At 37.3% G+C, this 21,127-nt stretch overlaps 1 protein-coding gene across 7 annotated transcripts in view; it reads left to right on the top strand.

Moving 5' to 3' along the window:
- Positions 1–21,127, top strand: part of HIVEP1 (HIVEP zinc finger 1) — a 135,561-nt gene that overhangs the window by 74,735 nt on the left and 39,699 nt on the right. For all 7 annotated transcript variants that reach the window (XM_061398857.1, XM_061398861.1, XM_061398855.1 and 4 more), the window contains one exon: positions 4,166–4,219. In XM_061398857.1, coding sequence (XP_061254841.1) covers positions 4,166–4,219 — 54 coding nt within the window. The remainder of the gene's footprint in view (positions 1–4,165; positions 4,220–21,127) is intronic.

Raw genomic sequence — 21,127 nt, 5'->3', positions numbered from 1 at the left:
GGATCCTCGTGCTCTTGAGGAGGGGTGCTGCGACTCTGAGATGGTGCAGGAGACCCCCTCCCTTTCATTGGAGGGTGAAAATGGTCAGAGAGTGGGCTGCTGCTGCTAAGTCACTTCAGTCGTGTCTGACTCTGTGCGACCCGAGACGGCACCCACCAGGCTCCCCCGTCCCTGGGATTCTCCAGGCAAGAACACTGGAGTGGGTTGCCATTTCCTTCTTCAGTGCATGAAAGTGAGAAGTGAAACTGAAGTCACTCAGTTGTGTCTGACTCCTAGCGACCCCATGGACTGCAGCCCACCAGGCCCCTCTGTCCATGGGCTTTGCCAGGCAAGAATACTGGAGTGGGTTGCCATTGCCTTCAAATCCTTGTTTGAGGATTGTTTTATTTTTATAAATGATTTGTTTTTAATGATCCCATCTTCTTCCCAGAACCCCAAAAGAACGGTGGTTTCCTAAGGGCTCCAGGAATTTTTTTTTTTTTTTTTGGCTCAGTGGTTTCAGATTATGTTTCACAAATAGATCTTTTTTTTTTTCCTTTATTTACAGTTATTTACCTGTGGTGAAAATAAAATAGTTTTGCATTGTTTTCTTACACAAACAAAAGCTTTAAAATATACAAGGCATTAAACAAACTTGTTTATAGCCTGTACTGTTAACAAATAGTTTCTCTGCTTTACCAGAGAAGACAAACTATCAAAAGGAGCACATTTTTAATAGTTACAGAACCAGACTTTAACCTACGCTGTCAGCAGTCTCTCCCCAAGCCTGTCACTCTTTCGGCCACGGGTTCTTCTGGATCTTAGGGACAATTATGGATCCATTCGTGTTTTACCAGAACCTTTTCCAGGTGACAACTCCAAGCATATTTAGTAAAAGTTGAATTAATTACAATTACATCTTAATTTAAATACAGGAAGAACTCATTACAGTAAGAATGTGTTACTTATTTTAGATTTAACAGCATGGTGTTGGAGAAGGCAATGGCACCCCACTCCAGTACTCTTGCCTAGAAAATCCCATGGACGGAGGAGCCTGGTGGGCTACAGTCCATGGGATCTCTAACAGTCGGATACGACTGAGTGACTTCACTTTGACTTTTCACTTTCATGCATTGGAGAAGGAAATGGCAACCCACTCCAGTGTTCTTGCCTGGAAAATCCCAGGGTTGGGGGAGCCTGGTGGGCTGCCGTCTCTGGGGTCGCACAGAGTTGGACACGACTGAAGCAACTTAGCAGCAGCAGCAGCAACAACATGGTGTGAATGTCCATTTTGCACATATATCTGTTTTTATTTTGAAGCAGCTGAGAAACTACTATTTATTTCTGAATGTGTAGTTTTTATGAAATTATGAGCTCGGATAACAGTGACCTTGGGGAGGGCATGATGGAAGGTGTCTAAGAACCTGAGATCCTGTTCTAAACAACACGTACCCCCCTGCTCATCAAGGCTTATGACGAGAGGTGTCCTGGCTGGGAGGCGCAGCCCTTGGCTGAGAACTATTTTCTGTCTGTGGGTTCAAGCCATGGGTTTGCTGTCCAGCATGGGGCTGTGAACCAATGCGTCTGGGCAAGGCAGCATTTTTTCATTTTTAATAGGAAAGGACAGAAATTAGTGTATGGGTAAGTTGGTTTCTGAATTATGTATACATGTAATATATATACACACACATGTGTAATTGGTTGGAATGTAAAAATACATTCCTTACTCTGGGTCATAGTGAAAAAAATGATAAATGTTGCTTTTAAACACTAGTAAATTACCTTATCTGGACCAATTAAGAGCATATAATAAATGAGTACTTTCTCTGTAGCTTTGGCGAGTGTCTTTAAAACATCATATTTTACCAGGAGAATCATAAAACAGAGATTAAATATAAACAGGACTTTTTCTAAAAAGTGAGGCAAGAGCTCATAATGACTGTTATAAACTCTGTCATTGAAGACTGTAATTACCTATTGAATTAGAGTTCCAGGTAAAGGCATTTAAGTAAATGCCTATACCTAACACAGTAGATACCCCAATTCTACTGATGTAAATTGAAGTCATTTTTGCAAGAATTTGTCATGTACAAATAGAAGGTGGCCAAACTTCAATATACTAAACAGAAACTGTTCTTTAAATATGTGTTAAATCATGAGCTTTTGCTGCCTGGAGCCCCAGTTAATCCTATTAATAAAGAGTTGTTTTATTATATAATACCAAATTATGTATGCACAAACTCTTACACATAGTCATTACTGCCATGAATATATATCAATACAATATATACATACATATTATTTATGGTTCTTAAGTTTAGACAAACTGCTGGCATGGAAATAATAGTGCTTTTCATTTTTATGTTTCTCAAAGACTGTGTATTTAATACTTATTTACATTTTTAATATCTCCAATGTACTCTCCAATATACTCAGTATTATTTATTTTTGAAAAAGTGGGCCTTGTGCTTTTGTCATGTATATTAATATAAATTCCAGTCATACATTTGGAATTCTTTTGGAGTAAAAGTACTGCTAAATACAGAATCTACTTTCTGCATTTATTAAGGGCTTTTTTTTCCCATTACTGTTTCATTTTACTCATCATTTCATGAGAAATAACTAAAAGCTTGCAAATGAGGGAAAAACTGGTATTTTTTCCAAAGACTGTCTCTTCTCCCCTCAACTCTTACTCTGGATCTGCTAATTAGCAGGGAGCAAATAGGACGTTGCTGTGGGGATGAAGATGTACTTGTGATAAACCGTGGCTTGTTTCCTTCATTCTCATGCTCCCCGTCTGCCTTGATAAGGCAGGCTGGATGGATCAATACACAATTGAAAGAAGTTTGCTCAGTGAATGGAAGGTTCTTTGAGTTTCTGGCTTTTCCTGCAAGGCTGATGGGGGAAGAGGCAGGTTGCACCAGAGATGGAAGGGCCTGTGGAGGGGAGGATGCCATCTTCCGTGGCCAGCGATGGTGTTTAGTATCGGTGACCATTTTGGGAGCTGATAGTGGATACTGGGAGGTATGAATGGCTGACATACCAATATTTTGAAAGCATTTAAACTGTACTCCAGTGGACTAGCTGAAATGTTACATCATTATGGTTACGGTATCCATTTCAGTACAGAATAGTACCTAGGAATTGTGTTAACTTTTGCTGTTACAGTCAGTATTTAGACCACTGTATTAAACTTAGAATTGGTTTCAATCATCAAATATGTATATCCTTATAAAAATATAAATTAATTGTTACCAACGTAGAACATGCGCTTCCTTACCAAATCCAGTTGTGCTCAAAGCTCAGATGGGAGAGCTGCAGCTCTGGAAGGCAGCCGCCCCAACTCTTTGTTAGTTATTGCTTCTTTCAGAACTGTGCTCATCTAAAAATGATGATTGCAGAAATGCTGTATATTTGTTGCTGTTTTTTAGTTGCTCAGTCGTGTCTGACCCTTTTGTGACCCCATGGACTATAACCTGCCAGGCTCCTCTGTCCATGGGATTCTCTAGGCAGGATGACTAGAGTGGGTTGCCATGCCCTCCTCCAGGGGATCTTCTCAACCCTGGGATCGAACCCGAGTCTCCTGCATTGCAGGTGGATTCTTTCCTGCAGAGCCACCAGGGAGGACCTTAGTTTTTATTTAGAACCTCTTCAGTATTCCACCCTCACACTTCATGGGTGGTTATTCTGTAACCAACTGTTGGCAAAAGTATCATGTTGCTGCTTTTCAGCCCCTCATTTATTGTTCATCCTTTTATTTCTTCCACATTTGACTTAGGTCTTAGGCCGTCTATGAACTCAGCTTAGACTTATTTCTAAGCCAGTCGGCATTTGTTGAAACTCATCAGTGAAATTTGTATGTCTTCGTTAAAAAAAAAAGAATTATTTTTATGTGTTTTGAATAGGCAGCTAAACATTTTAAAATTATGATTCAGTATTTAAAATGCACTAATTATTTGCATTGTGAAAACAATTGGAAGTAGCCCTTGTGACTAAGACTTAATTAAAATTATAATTTTAAAAGGACTCTATTATTTAACAGCTTACACGTATTTGTTTCATAAATAATTCATTCAACAAATATTTATTACTATGTGTCAGGTACCACTTATAAGTAATATATTTGTTTTGCTGTCTTCTTATTTGTGTATGATGAATTAATTTATACTTTTTTTGTTTTTCTTAGACAAAATTGAAGAAGCACAGAAAGAACTAAATGGGGCAGAAGTGTCAAAAAAAGGTAAGTTAAAATCAACCCCAGTATAGGCTTTATTCTTGCAGAGATTCCTGTATAAATACCTTATTATTGCTGCCTTTCTAAATGAATCAATGTAAGATTGATACCTAAAAGTTGATGGCCTTTGCTTTATGAAATGTTTTAAGTGCATAGCATGTTCTGTGACCGTTTCCCAGATGTTAACTGTTTTGCTGCGGGGAGTATGACAGCTTGTTGCAGATCTTCTGAAAGTCCTATTTGGGAGACTGTCACATAGCTATAAATAGGGCCACGATAATGCGTACTGGTGGCTGTGTTCACGTATATGCGTGCTTATGTGTGCTCGAGTGGCGGAGAATTTTTTTTTTTTTTTTTGATGTGACAAAAGCCTAAGACAACCAAATAACCCAAGTGCTAGTCAGTGTAGGGATAGTTGCCCCAGTTGTAGTACCTTCATATTTTGGGACGTTATGCAGCTTTTTAAAAAAACGTTAGTTATTTCAGTTGACTGTGATGATTTGTTGCAGTGGTGAGAGAAGGGGCAGAGGAAGTTGATTAACTTTTATTTATCTGGATCTTTGTTCTTTACTTAGTTTTCATGGGTAAATTTTGTATAAGGAATAAAAAGCTTACAAGCAAAAAGTGGTTTTCATCACAGAAAGCGTACTGATTATTTTCTAAGCTAATCTGAAAAAAGACATTTGATGTAGAACAGTCTGTGGAATGGGAGGAAGACAGGAAGGTGGATAGAGTTCGAACATGCTCTAATGTTAATGGGTAAAACTGATGAAAAGGATGTAAGATTCTCTTTATGGCATTTAGATTTCATGATTTATTTTTGCTTTGTCCTTGTTCTATCTTCTTATTACTGCAGGATATTTTGGCAGAAAAATTCAGCCATGTAGGATTCCAATGGAAAGTCTTGTTCTTTTTTTAATCTAAGTAGATTCCTAACTGGGCTTTCCCTGTGGCTCAGTGGTAAAGACTCTGTCTTCGATGCAGGAGACGCAGGAGACTCTGGTTCGATCCCTGGGTCAGGAAGATCCCCTGGAGGAGGGCATGGCAACCCACTCCAGTACTCTTGCCTGGAGAATCCCATGGACAGGAACCCTGACAGTCCATGGGGTCGCAAAGAGTCAGCGACTCAGCAGCAGCAGCAGCGGTTCCTAAGTGGATGCCTTTGGTGGAAATAATTTCAGGTTGTCCACGGTCTCCATCCCTTGGCCCAGCCTGTGCAGCCTCCAGGGCTGTTTGGGGCTGGTCTGAGCAGTTCCACTGTGATGTGCAGACATCTTAAAAGTATTTCCCCTCTTTATCTGTTCCCCTCACCACTTTCCATGGATTTCTGGAAAGCCCATACCAAACACGACCCTTCAGTGGCACTCTTGCCAAAACATGATCTAAGAAGAGTTGAGAAGTCACCACAGCCAGGCCATCCCTTTGAAAGGTTGGCTGAAGATCCCTTCCGCACACTGCTGAAATCCTAAAGCACTTGAGACATTCAGGCTGTAAGAACCTAAGAGTTTAAACTTTGTCATGGTCAGTCTTTTCCATGTCTAGTAATGGTTTAGAGCTGCTTCAGTTAGCAATATAAATGTGTTCTTGTCTTACTTTTCCTTCTTTCCTACCCCTGTGGCCAAGAGCTTTAAAAACAGTGAACCAAGTGTCTGATAGGAGAGAGGAAATGGAACAGAGGTTCTAGAAAAAGAAATGGGATAATGAGGTTGAAGTAATCCAGGGCTGCATTTGGCAGGCTACATTTATTTAAGACCCAGGATGAATACCAAGCAAGCATTGTTCTGTGCAGCTCACTGCCAGTGTTACTACTTAGCTTTCATTTTTACATATGCATTCTGGGCAAATTAAAAATAAAGTAGTTTTGCTCCAAAATATAATTGAGGAATAATATCAGTTTGTCTTTAACAACACGAGATAAACTTTTCGAGTAACAAAAGTCCTTGAGATTTCTCAGATCTTTGCTTGTTGAACTGTCTTGTTTGATGAAAGGAAATCCTTTTCTTCTTTTGTAGAATATACTTTAGAAATTTGGAGTTATTTATTGTTTTTATTGATTTATGGGTCATCTAGAGTAGATTGTTTTTTCACTACTTTTCCCAACTTTTGGTGATTTCCCCCTGAAAGTTTAACTTTTTCTACATCTGCCTTTTTTTCTTTAATTGCTACTTTGGTCTAAGGCTTTGTGTCAATTGAAGATGGCTATAGTCCTTAACCCATTGGAGGTTCTTTCTCCCTCTTCTTTTTCTTACCAGTAGGACAAGTAACTAATTTATCTTCAGAAGCATTTAGCGTACTGGTAGGCTCTTAAAGAAAACAAACCTTGCTTATTGGTATATTTTAAAAAGATATCTTTCCTGTTTTCTAATATTTTAAGGAAAGATTAATCTGTGTAGTACAATATGATGACAGAGAAACTGACTTTGTTCATTATATACCAATAGAATAAAGAAGTGCACTAAATTATGGTAGCGTATTTCTTTTATTCTTTCTCTCTGTTTATGAATGAAAATCAGATGGCTTGAATTTTATTTATTTTGGTTTTAACCAATTTGGGGATAAATATAAAAAGCAGCATTCATCAATTCTCTATAATGTCCTTATTTTCATCCTTATAGTGCTATATACTTGGTTTTAATATCCATTGTGCTTGACACTGTTTCTAAAATCATTGTGTGAGATTTAAATAAAATAAATAGTGAATGTCACAGATGTAATGATGAATATGCATAAAGTGAACTGGGAAGAAATAAATTATCAGTTAATTAGGAGAGCTTTTATGTGCTGTTTCATGAATAAACTTTGATTTTAATACTTTGTTTTAAATTTTTATCACACAATATTTGACCCATAAAATAATCCATGTAAGTATATGTAATATATATCATCACATATATATGCAGTGTCATATATTATTGTATATATATATTTATATATGTGTGTAATATTATATATTGTCACATATGTTTAATACATAGTACTTACATTAGTAGGTCCCCTGGTGGCTCAGACGGTAAAGTGTCTGTCTATCAATGTGGGAGACCTGGGTTTGATCCCTGGGTCGGGAAGATTCCCTGGAGAAGGAAATGGCAACCCACTCCAGTACTCTTGCCTAGAAAATCCCATGGACGGAGGAGCCTGGTGCAGGCTACTGTCCATGGGGTCGCAAAGAGTTGGGCACGACTGAGCGATGTAAGTATATGTAATATGTATTATTACATATATCTGCAGTGTCATATATTACCGTGTATATATTTTATATATGTGTGTAATATTATGTATTATCACATATGTTTAATGCATAATACTTATACTAGTATATATAATGTATATTATTATAACATCATGACAAGAGCATGGTAATCTTTGATTCTAATAGCCAATTTAAGAACTGGCACATTGCTAATATGTACTTTTGTATCAACCTGTATACTAGTCTCCATTTCATCCCAATATTTGCGTGGTAGAAAGTCTTAACTTTGTGTCATCATCTGCATTTCCTCTTTGAAAAAATGTCTATTAACTTATTTTGCCTCATTTTTTAATTAGGTTGTTTGGGGTTTTTTATTTGATGTTGAGTTATATGAGCTCATATATAGCTCATATGCTGTTGAGTTATATGAGCTGTTTATATATGTTGGTTAGTCCCTCATAGGTCACATCATTTGCATATATTTTTTCCCATTCAATAGGTTGTCTTTTCATTTTGCTGATGGTTTACTTTGCTGTGCAAAAGCTTTCAAGTTTAATTGGGTCCCATTTGCTTATTTTTACTTTTATTTCCTTTACTTTAGGAGATGGACCTCCCCCCAAAAAAAATACTGCTGTGATTTATGAAAAAACATATTTTGCTTCTTTTCTTCTAGGAGTTTTGTAGTATCCAGTCTTACATTTAGGTTTTTAATCCATTTGGAGTTTATTTTTGTGTATAGTATTAGGGAATGTTTTAATTTCACTTTTACATGTAGCTGTCAAGTTTTCTCAGCACCACTTATTGAAGAAACTTTTTTCCCCAGTGTATATTCTTGCCTCCTTTGTCAGAGATTAATTGTCAATGTATTTAATAAAATTACTCCAGCTTTCTTTTTTTTTTTTGATTTTTTATTTATTTTATTTTATTTTTTGACTTTACAATATTGTATTGGTTTTGCCATAATTACTCCAGCTTTCTTTTTTTCTCTTCAGTCAGGTATTTTTCTTATAATTTATCCATTTTGTTAGACATTTAAGTATATTGGCAAAAAGTCATTCATAGTATTCTTTCTCTCATTGCTGTGGGATCTGTAGTTGTGTCTCCATTTTCTCACTGTTCACTTATGCCTTTTCTCTCTGTGTTGATTAGTCTTGCCAAAGGTTTCTCTGTTCTACTCCCCTTTTACTGTAACTTCTCAGTTTCTTGATATCATCTTGTATAATACTTTCCTGTTTCATTACATTTTGCTCTGCATTATCTTTTCTTCTTCTTTGGGCTTACTCTGTTATCCAGTTTCTTAAGTTGGTCAGTTCAGTTCAGTTCAGTTCAGTCGCTCAGTCGTGTCCAACTCTTTGCATCCCCATGGACTGCAGAATGCCAGGCCTCCCTGTCCATCACCATCTCCCGGAGGTCACTCAAACTCATGTCCACCGAGTCGGTGATACCATCCAGCCATCTCATCCTCTGCCATCCCCTTCTCCTCCTGCCCCCAATCCCTCCCAGCATCAGGGTCTTTTCCAATGAGTCAACTCTTCGCATGAGGTGGCCAAAGTACTGGAGTTTCAGCTCTAGCATCAGTCCTTCCAAACAACACCCAGGACTGATCTCCTTTAGAATGGACTGGTTGGATCTCCTTGCAGTCCAAGGGACTCTCAAGAGTCTTCTCCAACACCACAGTTCAAAAGCATCAATTCTTCGGCGCTCAGCTTTCTTCACAGTCCAACTCTCACATCCATAATGACTACTGGAAAAACCATAGCCTTGACTAGACGGACCTTTGTTGGCAAAGTAATGTCTCTGCTTTTGAATATGCTATCTAGGTTGGTCATAACTTTCCTTTCAAGAAGTAAGCGTCTTTTAATTTCATGGCTGCAATCACCATCTGCAGTGATTTTGGAGCCCAAAAAGTAAAGTCTGACACTGTTTCCACTGTTCCCCATCTATTTCCCATGAAGTGGTGGAACCGGATGCCATGATCTTCGTTTTCTGAATGTTGAGCTTTAAGCCAACTTTTTCACTCTCCTCTTTCTTAAGTTGGTAACTGTGCTTATTTTTAAGTCTTTATTCTTTTCTATTAAAATCACTGGAAGTTATTAATTTCCTTATAAACATTGCTTTGGTTACATTAAATGTAGTTTCATATTTGCTACTTCCGTTAATTTTTGTGCTGGTTTCTTCTTTGACTCCCTCAATAGAATTTGAATTTTTTTCCCTTAGGGGTGGTTGCAGGTTTTATTTATTTATTTTTTTTGTTAGTGATTTCTGACTTAATTGCACTGTTACATTAATTGCTTTTTGAAATCAGTTTGTATTTCTAAAATAATTTGCTCTCTGTTTCTGAATACAGTGTAATCAAAAATTTCAGGGAATGGTGTATAAAAATGCTCCTAGATTTTATATTAGAAATTTAAGAATTCAGCGTTTTACAGAAAAATTCATCATTTTACAAAGATGGGAAAGCTGAAGTTGAAAGCTGTTCAATAACTGTATCCCAGGGACTATAACATAGGATGAGGAATTTTCAAGTTTGTGTTATTCTGCATTGTAACTGGAAGAGAGCTGTGTTCTCATGATAGTTGAATCTATAATAATTGTTCAGTCACTCAGTTTTGTTCGACTCTTTGTGACCTCCATGGACTGCAGCACACCAGGCTTCCCTGTCCTTCACCATCTTCCAGAGCTTGCTCAAAGTAATGTCCATTGAGCTGGTGATGCCATCCAACCATCTCATCCTCTGTTGTCCCTTTCTCCTCCTGCTTTCTATCTTTCCCAGTATCAAGGTCTTTTCTAATGCATTGGCTCTTCACATCAGGTGGCCAAAGTATTGGAGCTTCAGTTTCAGCATCAGTCCTTCCAATGAATATTTAGGGCTTATCTCCTTTAGGATTGACTGACTTGATCTCCTTGCAGTTCAAGGGACTCTGAAGAGTCTTCTCCAACACCACAGTTCAAAAGCATCAATTCTTCAGCACTCAGCCTTCTTTGTGGTCCAACTCTCACATCCAGGCATGACTACTGGAAATACCATAGCTTTGACTATACGGACTTTTGTAGGCAAAGTACTTTCTCTGCTTTTTAATACACTGTCTAGATTTGTCATAGCTGTTTTCCTAAGGGGCAAGCACGTCTGTGCTATTCTACTGTTATTCTGTGTTGTAACTGGACGAGAGCTGTGTTCTAATGATAGCTGAATCTATAGTAGTTACTTCTGTTCTAAATTAATCCTTTGAGTGAAGAGATCGCCTTTTCAAAAAAATATTGTAATGATTCAGGAAAAAGTAGGAGTCCAACAATGGGTATAGAAAAGGGTGGAGACTTTAGGTCAGCTTGCATTGAGATTTTTCATATTATTATGTCTCAAACAACAAAATCCTAAAATCACCACCATAATATCTGTAGTTTTCCTTTTAGCAGCTATCACTCTGAAATTATATACTCTAGTCACCAGAAAGTGTTTTGTTTTATCATGTATATGAGAATAAAGAGTCCTAAGCATATACGTCATTTATGGCTTAAGAAATACAGTAAGCAACTTATCCTGATGAAATAACCCTGTGATACTCAGACTTGCTCCAACGAGTCACTTGACAAGCAGAATTTCTGTTAACATAGGCATAATGTACTGCCTGGAATTACCCTCTTGTTATCTGGGGAAGCTTGAGGGAAGTTAGGTTCCTATGTAAAACTAGACTGAGTAATTCAGAAGTGAACGTGACACTCTAGTGAGCAGACACCTAGATTGTGAACTCCCGATTAGCGGGTCAATACGAAAGCTAGCATTTGCTCACCTACTTTCCTCAATTTTTTGAAACTCCTTATAACATGAATAAGTTTTCAAGGACTGAAAAATAACTGCCATTATATTTTTCTTTTTTAAATACTGAATGTGATACTGAAAAAGAAAGAAATGAAGTTTGATTTGGAATAGTATTTTATGTTAATAAGGTTATACCTTTACGCCAGTGATAATTTTCTTCCTTAAGAATTTTGCTAAGTATACTTAAGGAAATATGAGAGCATATTCCCATAATTAGGGGTGATGAAGTCCTTCCTAAGTTAAGACTAAACTTTAGGTGGCATAATGGAAAAGTTGGACTGATTTTTCTTAAATTGAAATGAATAATGTTACTGCAAGATAAAATTAAAATGTTTTAAAATAGTCTGGGAGAAAATTTGTGCAATAAAACAAAACTTGGTTGGGTTGCTTACAATGTTATAAACTTGGAAAGGTATTAGCACTTTACAGAATGAAAGCTCACACTGATACAGCCAGTGGGAAGGCTAGTGTAATATGTTAGTGAGATGTCTGAACTAGAGAATTTTTTTAAAGGAATGCAGTTTAATTATTTCAGTATTAGTAATGCTAGCTAGTTTATAAATTAATTACCAGGAAATAATGTAATTAAATGAGCATTAGTGGATGTTTATTTTTAATTGAAATGTTTATAAATTCTACTTTCTTAATATTAAATGCTCAAAAAAGTTTATCATATTTTTCTTATAAAGTTGTAATTAATTCATTTTTTTCTTCAGCAATTTTTTTTATTAATGCATCACCCATTCTTTTTCGCCCTAGAAAGCGGAAAGAAGAAAAAGTCTGTACCTTAAAGGAACCTATGAGCTTTAACCCAGCTCTTGTGCAAATTGTCATAAAATCTGAATTGGTGGAATCAAAATTCATGAGGTTTTATGTAGACTGGCAGCAGTGCCTAACAAATTTCCCTTGGGAAAACAGCTACAGCTTTTCTATTTTTTAGAAAAGAAAGTCATCTCTTTTTTCTTTTAATATTATCTTACTTGGAATTTCAGATTTAAATATGCAGATCTCCTGAAGTGTTCTTTTAGTGTCATAGACAATGCTAATGGCTCAGATTGCCAGAAAATTAGTATTATTTTAATTATTTGTGCCATGTATATGAGTTAAAGTATCATGTGTCAATCCTGCCAATATCTTGAGATTTAAAAATACTAAATCCCAAGAGGTCATTGCTTCACAACTAGACTATGCCAGTTTTATAAGAGATGATTTGCATAATGATAAACAAACCATCTTTTAGTAAAATAAGCAAATATTCTGTTCATGGTGTTGAAATGCAAGAAACTTGCTTCCTGCAAATTATGAGAGGCAAAACTCTCAATATATTTCTTAACAGTGTTATTGATTACTCTCTATTGAGTAATCATTTATTAAATTGGAAGCTAAAATAGCTAACAAGATGTTACTTTTATAGGACTCATTGAAAGGCTTGCATTCTTTCACACTTTTATAGCCTTTCCATTGACTTCAAAATGTTAAGGATTATAAGGTACACAGTGATCTCATACCATTTAGGAAGGGAAAATTTGACTGACAGATAAAGGAGGACAGGGTGCTTTTATAAGTGATTAGAAGATGCACCAGGATTTCAGGGAGATTAAAATGTTCAAAACACATTTGTTTAAGGTTCTCTGAAGTCTGTGTTTATGTCCACTGTTTCGTTTTTTGACGAGAGATTTAAAACAGCTCAGATTATGAGATGTGGATGTGAGCTGCTTTGAAGACAGCATCCCCGAGGATGGTGGAAAACAAAGGAATGGGTCTCATTCTGTTGGTTCACTTGGGGATTCATTTAAGAATGATAAAGGGGGGAGGACCCAGATTATGTTTAATTTACCATCTTCGCTTTTGGGATAATTGACCTCATGGATATGCCTCTTCAATATTACTTTTTTTATATGAGTCCTGTTGTAGGGTGACTTAAAAGGATAATGTGTACTGTGCTGTGGTTGACTTATTTAAGCTTTTCCCCAGCCTTGCTTCTGTGACCTATGTGTGGGGCAAAAGAACGAAAAAAAAAGAGGCAGGCTCAGACGTTTGTTGCCTACACAGGGACTTGTTCTTTTTCTCATGCTTACTCAGATGAGAGAAGGCAATACCTATGTCACATGGAAGTGAAGGATACAATTCTGGGGAAGAAGGAGCAGAAAATAAATGCAAGGGGGAGGCAGAGTCAATTGGAAATAGGTGAACAGCTGCGAGGAATTCTAGAAAATAAATTTTTTAAAAATTGGAAGCAAGCAATAGAGGACAATTTCACTGAAACAGAGCATTCTTCTACTCCTGTCTCACTATTCAGATGTGTTTTGTTGGGCTGTGCTATATGTACGAAGAATATCAATTTTTAAGGATGATGATTTAGAATTCTGCACCAACCACCAAGCTTGGGATACTGTAGTAGCTATTTCATTCAAGAAAAGATTTGGAAAAAGAAAATGAGACTCTGTGGGTGAGTGAGAAAAGGCCGGAAGAGGACTGAGCAAAACTTAAACGAGAGCAAACGTATATAGTACCATATGCGCCTAGCTGGATGTTCAGTGAGTGAGGACGTGCTTTGGCAGATGGCGTTGGGAGTGCGGCTCTGCACCAGAACGTGGAGGCCCCTATGTGGGCTCCTTTCCGGAAGCCCACCACACAGCACCGAGTGACCCACTTAGTAACTGGTAACAGAACCCTTCCACAGCTACCTGTGTCTCTTCAGTGTGAAGACAGCTCCTAACAGCCGACGAGATCTCAGCCCGTTAAGCTCTTTGCCTCACCCCTGCCACACGGATGAGCCTCCGGTTCCCTTTTGCCCAAGATCATACACTGGCACCTCCTGCGGTTCCTGGTGTGTATAGTAGGCACTGGGCAAATATTTATTTGGCTGTTCTGAGCACCCAGACTGGCCTGTAATATTAAATCTGTTTTGTGACTTAATTGGTAGTGTTTCCTTATATTTAATATGAAACGTTACTATATGAAAGCCAAGCGTTTGTGAGGGAAGAAGAGCATGTCTATGTCTTCAGGAGATGTACTGTTATTTTCTTTGCTAATTAGAGACCTGTTCAAGTTTGTGCCTTCTTGGGTTGATTGTATTTATAACTTCTTATATTCTGTATGTTATACAAGTATCCAAATATTTTAAGATAGAGTATAACCTTCTCTCATAAGTTTAAATAATTTTTATTGTTGCTGTATCCTTCCCTTTCTCATTTCTGAGAACATTTATTATTGATTAGGTTGATTTTTTATTTAATTAAAATTTTCGAACAGAATTGTTACTTATTCTGCTTTAAAAATTTTCAATTTGATATATCTCTGGTTTTACTTTTTATTTTTGCAATCAAAATCATTTCTCTGAAATTATATTGACTGCTTAAAAATTTTCTTTTTATATATAAAAAAGTTCCACAGTATTTATTTGCCTTTGTATGATTACTGACATAAATACTTTGAGTATTTATTTCATCTCTACCTGCTAGATTTTGATCTATATTTTAAGTTATTGCTAAATAAGCAGGTATTTGTTAGGTTCTTAATTTGCTAACTTCTTGCTTTGGGGTTGAACCGCACATTAGTTGTATGTGAATAATACATGTATGTGATGAATTTAAAAACATGGAACTCCAGTGACAGGCAAAGATTTGCCAGCTCTGTACTCAAATCCCATCATGTTTTGATTTTTTTAAACTTTATGAATTTTTAAATTTTATCCAAGATTTTGTAGTATATAAAATTTAGTATGTGTTTATTCTATTACATTTTCCTTTTCTGTTAAAATCTGTATTCTTTTTCTATTTCCTGCCTTTTTTCTGTGTCATAGCCTGTTAATGATGAATTCAGATTCCCTTCTTCACCCTATAATTATTTTTCTATTTCTCTTGAACAGTTTTCTAAAAATGTATTCCATTGCCTATTTGTTATACAATAAAAGTTAATGTTGTGTCCTGCACTGTTTAAACCCTTAAGTAAATGATTCTTGGTCTTACTTGGAGGAACTGACTTCAAATTCCACTTATATCCCATTCCTGCTTTTCTTTTCAGGGCTGAGGTCCTGTTCAGAATTGCTGCTCTGTTCTGATTGATTTGCAGTGTATATCCCCCTTTAGGAACATTGTCAAGGCCTCTGAATCCATTTTTTGTTAGGAAGCTAAACTTATTCTTCACTGATACCACACGAACCACTCTGCTCTTCTCTCGATGTGCCTATAATGAGGCAGGGTGGTGCCCCAGAGGTTGCTGCTGCGTTAGATACTGACTCTAAGCTTTCGCAGCTCTGCATTCATAGCATTAGTACCTTCCTCTCTTTTGAGTGTGTCCATTTACCCTGCTTTTGATTTACATGCTATTATTATCGTGTATTTGAGTCCACATGTATTCTTTACTATTTGTATACAGCTGCTACTCATCTTTCTTTTTACATGTATTAATCAACTTGGGACTTACTTTGTCTTACATCTCTAGCTTCCCATGAGGGATAATTTTATTTTACATGAAGAATCATCATTTTTCATTAATGCAGGTCTGTTGTGACAAATTATTTCAAGTTTCATTTATTAGAAAATGTCTATTTCTTTTTCATTCTTGAAAAAACACGTTTAATCCAAGTACAGAAGCATAACATTTGAGTCTGGCAGTTTATTTCCTTGAGTCCATTGTTCCTGTCGAGATGTCTGCTTGCGAGTCTAATTATTACTCGTCTGAAGGCAGTCCTTTCGGGCCTTGTCTCGGACTCCTGCAGTTTCACCGTGACGTGCGTGGGTGTGGCTTCTGTGTCTCTATCCTGCTTGTGACTTAGAGCATTCTAGAATCTGTAGGCTCACATGTTTCATGAGTTTGTGGAAACTTTTGGACCTTATTTTCTCAAATTTATTACTTCTGTCCAATTATTTTGAAATATGCCACATTTTCATATACTAAATACATACATAGTCCTTCTACGGATTCTCAAGTTTAACCATTAATCTCATTTTAAGAAAATACTATTTAATCTCTGTCCATGTAGATGTCTTTACATAATTCTTTTTCAGAATTTTATTATCTCATTTAGAATATTATTCTCCTAAGTGAGGAATAGAGTCATGTCATATTTTTTTTTATTCCCAATGTGGTTATTATTTATGGAATGGATAAAACACATTGTAGAAAATGTCACTACAGTTAGATAAACACATTAAAAAATCAACATGCCACATTTACCTAAATAATTTTGTAGAACAGCTGAAAAAGCAAATTTCATCAAATTTAGACAGCTTATAGTGGAATAAATAAGTATGGTGAGGTATTAACTAACCCTAAGTTTCACAACGGGCAGCTTCTAGCCGGTTCATTGAAGCTGGACCTCGGCCACACAAGGATCATGTCATATTTTTTTAAAAAGCAAGTTTTAAACATTGTTTGAAATCGTATAAAGTTTATAAATTTGAAAAGAATTGATATCTTCAAAGTATTGATTATTTCCAGGAACATGTATGTTTCTTCATTTTGTAAACACCTTCATATCAGAAAACTTTTAAATTTTCTGTAGGTTTTGAATATTTTGTGCAAAATGTATTTCTAGGCATTTTTCTATTTTTATTGCTGTTATACATAGAATTTTTTTTTCATTATATTTTCTAACTGTTTTTGGTATGAGTGAAAGATACATGTATGTTTTGGGTAGACAGCTGACTTCCTGAAACTCTTATTAGATGTGGTAGAGTTTCAGCTATTTCTCCTAGGTACTCTAGGAAACCTCTGTTATGTGCAAATAATGCTGTTTTCTTCCTTACCATCATTTGTATCTCATTTTTAAAAATTCTGTTATTGTATTGGCTAGATCTGGAGAAATGATTAAAAATCATAGTGATTATTACAAGAATCTTTTTGTTGACCCCACCTTTAGAGATTTCTCTAGTGTTTGATTTGAGTGTTGTCTATCATTGGCATGGTAAATATTCCTTATCGTGTTTTCCTAGTGCTCTGAAGATTTGTTTGGATTTTTCTAATTCCCCTATGACTTCCTCTTTAACCCCTATGCTATTTAGAAATATGTTATTCAATTTCCAAATATTTGGGGATTTTCCAGATGTCTTTCTGCTGTTGATTTCTCATTTAATTTTGTTGCGGTCAGAGAACATACAAACTCCTTTTCTGAGCAACAGACTATTTTTAAGTTTAAATAGTCACATGTGCCCAGTGGCTACCTGTGTTCATTTTCTATTGCTGTCTAATAAATTACAGCTCAAGAAATACTTAATCCTATAGTTCTGTAGGTCAGAAGCCCCACATGGTCTCACTGGCTTCAGTCAAGGTATCAGCCGAGCCCTGTTTCTTTCTGAAGTCTCTAGGAGAGAATCTGTTTCCCTGCCCACTCAGGTTATTGACAGAATGAAATCCCAGTGACCCCCACAGCTAGCAGCTTCATGTCTCATCCTGTTTATCTGAATGTGATACTTAACACTGTTGCTCACATCTTTTTCCTTCAGTTCAGTCGATCAGTCGTGTCAGACTCTTTGCAACCCCATGAATCACAGCACACCAGGCCTCCCTGTCCATCACCAACTCCTGGAGTTCACTCAAACTCACGTCCATTGAGTCGGTGATGCCATCCAGCCATCTCATCCTCTGCCGTCCCCTTCTCCTCCTGCCCCCAATCCCTCCCAGCATCAGAGTCTTTTCCAATGAGTCAACTCTTTGCATGAGGTGGCCAAAGTACTGGAGTTTCAGCTTTAGCATCATTCCTTCCAAAGAACACCCAGGACTGATCTCCTTTAGAATGGACTGGTTGGATCTCTTTGCAGTCCAAAGGACTCTCAAGAGTCTTCTCCAACACCACAGTTCAAAAGCATCAATTCTTCGGCACTCAGCTTTCTTTACAGTCCAACTCTCACATCCATACATAACTACTGGAAAAACCATAGCCTTGACTAGACGGACCTTTGTTGGCAAAGTAATGTCTCTGCTTTTGAATATGCTATTTAGGTTGGTCATAACTTTCCTTCCAAGGAGTGTCTTTTAATTTCATGGCTGTAATCACCATCTGCAGTGATTTTGGAGGCCAGAAAAATAAAGTCTGACACTGTTTCCACTGTTTCCCCATCTATTTCCCATGAAGTGATGGGACCAGATGCCATGATCTTAGTTTTCTGAATGTTGAGCTTTAAGCCAACTTTTTCACTCTCCTCTTCCACTTCATCAAGAGGCTTTTTAATTCCTCTTCATTTTCTGCCATAAGGGTGGTGTCATCTGCATATCTGAGGTTACTGATATTTCTCCTGGCAATCTTGATTCCAGCTTGTGCTTCTTCCAGCCCAGCGTTTCTCATGATGTACTTACTCTGCATATAAGTTACCATGGCTTCCTGGGCCCTCCACTGTCCCATGTTTTGTATTTTGTCTTTTTTTTTTTAGCATTCGCTGTCATTTTTGTTGATATTATTCTTGTCATTTCTGCTGCTGCTGCTGCTGCTAAGTCGCTTCAGTCGTGTCCGACTCTGTACGACCCCATAGACGGCAGCCCACCAGGCCCCACCGTCCCTGGGATTCTCCAGGCAAGAACACTGTCGTTTCTAGCCCACCCTTAAATGCAAGGATTACCCAAACTTCTGATGGCAGACCTCTCTACCGTATATTCTCTCTGGCTTCTCATTTCTATACTTTTATGAAAAACAGCAGTCACTGCATACTCCCAGATCTGTGCCTCTAGCCCATACTCTCTCTAGGGAAAAAAAAGAATATGCGCATGTCTATTTAATCCATCATCATTTTCATACTGCTGTACAATCTTTGTAATTACTTGAAATGGATGTCTAATATTATGTTAAGTGGCTCTGCCATTATTAGCCTTAGCATTTCCCTGCTGAACATGCCTCGTCCTGGGTCTGCAGCTGTAATTTATAATTCTACATGTGGATATTGAGCTTGAGATTTGGTGGGATGGGAATTGAGTTGATTTCCACCCCAGCCACATGCCCCTCCCCCCCAAAACAAGCTTCGTCTTGGTCCTTCCAGAGAGACAGGGAGCCTCAGCAGAACCCTGGGCAAACCTTTCTCAGGCTTTCTTGCTTTGAATCAGCTCAGGGGTCCACTGTCACCGCCTGAGTTCAGAGTAGCATTTTAACCCTTTCCTGAACTGCTGAAAGGTCTTCTAAACGGTGCCCCCTCCCTCTGACGTCTTGACTTTCTGACACCAGTGTGACCTCAGTTGTTAGAAAACAGGTGGTCCCCAGGTCTCCAGAACCAGGAGAGATCTGAAGGTGTTCACACTCAAGTGTTTTTTTAGTCAATCAGAAAAAGAGACTCACCTTCAATCCAGGCAGGGTTTTGAACACACTGTTAGGGTGGAGTTCACCATACCTGACTCTATCCAACCATGAGAATATCCTTTGTCATACTTTAGCTCCTATTTCCTTCACCGTATTCCTTGAACAAGGAGAATGGTAAAGGAGATCCAACAAAATCTTAGAAGCATGAACACAGCTCAGAAAAACACTGTTGGGATCATATTCTCCATTGAACGCTACCCACGGTGATTCCCCATGATCTCAGGTAATAGAAAAGCAGAGAGAGTGTGAAGAGAAGGACCAAAAGTTCAGCCTCAAAGAAATTATTACCTCAGAAACAAAAGCGTTTTTTAAGCTTCTTTAAACTTAGTAAGATAATAAATTTATTTAAAGCCACAGTGGGCTTCCCTGGTGGCTCAGACAGTAAAGAATCCGCCTGCAATGCAGGAGACTTGGGGTTCGAGCCCTGGTTCAGGAAGACCCCCTGGAGAGGAAATAGCAACCCACTCAAGTATTCTTGCCTGGGAAATCCCATGGACAGAGGAAGCTGGCAGGCTGCAGTCCATGGGGTCACAAAGAGTTGGAGCAACTGAGCAATTAGCGCATGCGTGCGCGCGCGCTCACACACACACACACACACACACACTGTCACACATAATATGAGGCAATAAAATGAGATGACATGGGAAATATAGAACTTAGGGAACAAAACAATGTCGTTCCAAAACTAATAAAACTGAAACAGCAAGGAACTTAATGGCCTAAAAATCAAATTATTGATGTAAGGGGAAAAGCTTTAGATAATTCTAGAAAAAGCAGGAGAGAAACACAAAGATGGAAGCAATTTAAGTCATCATAAGGATGGTCCTGCACAAAGATAATTGATGTCAGTAATGTAAAAGAGCGCACCCCAAAGAAAAAAACTTGGCCAGAAAATGTATTTGAATAAATAATAAAACTTTTCTGAAATAAACTAAATGTATCTCCTTTAGAGGTTCATTGTGTTCCAGGAAAAAAATAATTGAAAGTTGTACATGGTCAGTTCTGAGCTGACTACTAGTTTTGTTATTAGACTTTGAAAAGAAACGTTCTTGCAGACAGGAAGGCAGAAAAAAGGCAAGTCACCTCAAGGAGGAGAAATGACTTGTTACGATGTCAGCAGGCTTCTCTGTACAGGCTTTTTAAAGGAAAGAAATGGTGTATTAGCACCAGGTATTAAAATTCAAAGAACAAAGAGTAAAACCACTATGCAAATAGAGTGTAAATGTTCTAAACATTCATCAGAGAGAGATGAGTGGGTCTTCATTTAAAACTGAAAGGTGGTTCATAAAATCTGTTTAAAATGTGTTCTTTTTTTTTCACATTTAGAAGAATGATCTCTATAAAGAAATAGGGATCTTAAGTCATTCCTTCCCCTTCATCTCAACTTCATTTTCTTAAAATACAAAGTTGAATTGTCTTTTTTTTTTTTTTTTAATATACATAGAATGTCCCCTTTAAAACTTCCTATGGTATTTCTTGGTAATTTGCCTGTGAGTTGAATTTTTGCTTTTTTTTTTTTCCTTTGGAGTGTAAGCTATTGTTTAACTTTTTTTTTTGGACAAACAGCTTTACCTAAAAGTAAAATCTTATTCCAGAAAGTATGCAAAATATAAAATAAAC

The sequence above is a fragment of the Bos javanicus genome, chromosome 23, assembly GCF_032452875.1.
Source record: "Bos javanicus breed banteng chromosome 23, ARS-OSU_banteng_1.0, whole genome shotgun sequence".
NCBI classification, from domain to species: domain Eukaryota; kingdom Metazoa; phylum Chordata; class Mammalia; order Artiodactyla; family Bovidae; genus Bos; species Bos javanicus.
The sequence above is the reverse complement of the archived record's forward strand: the minus strand, read 5'-3'. Positions and strand labels throughout refer to the sequence as shown.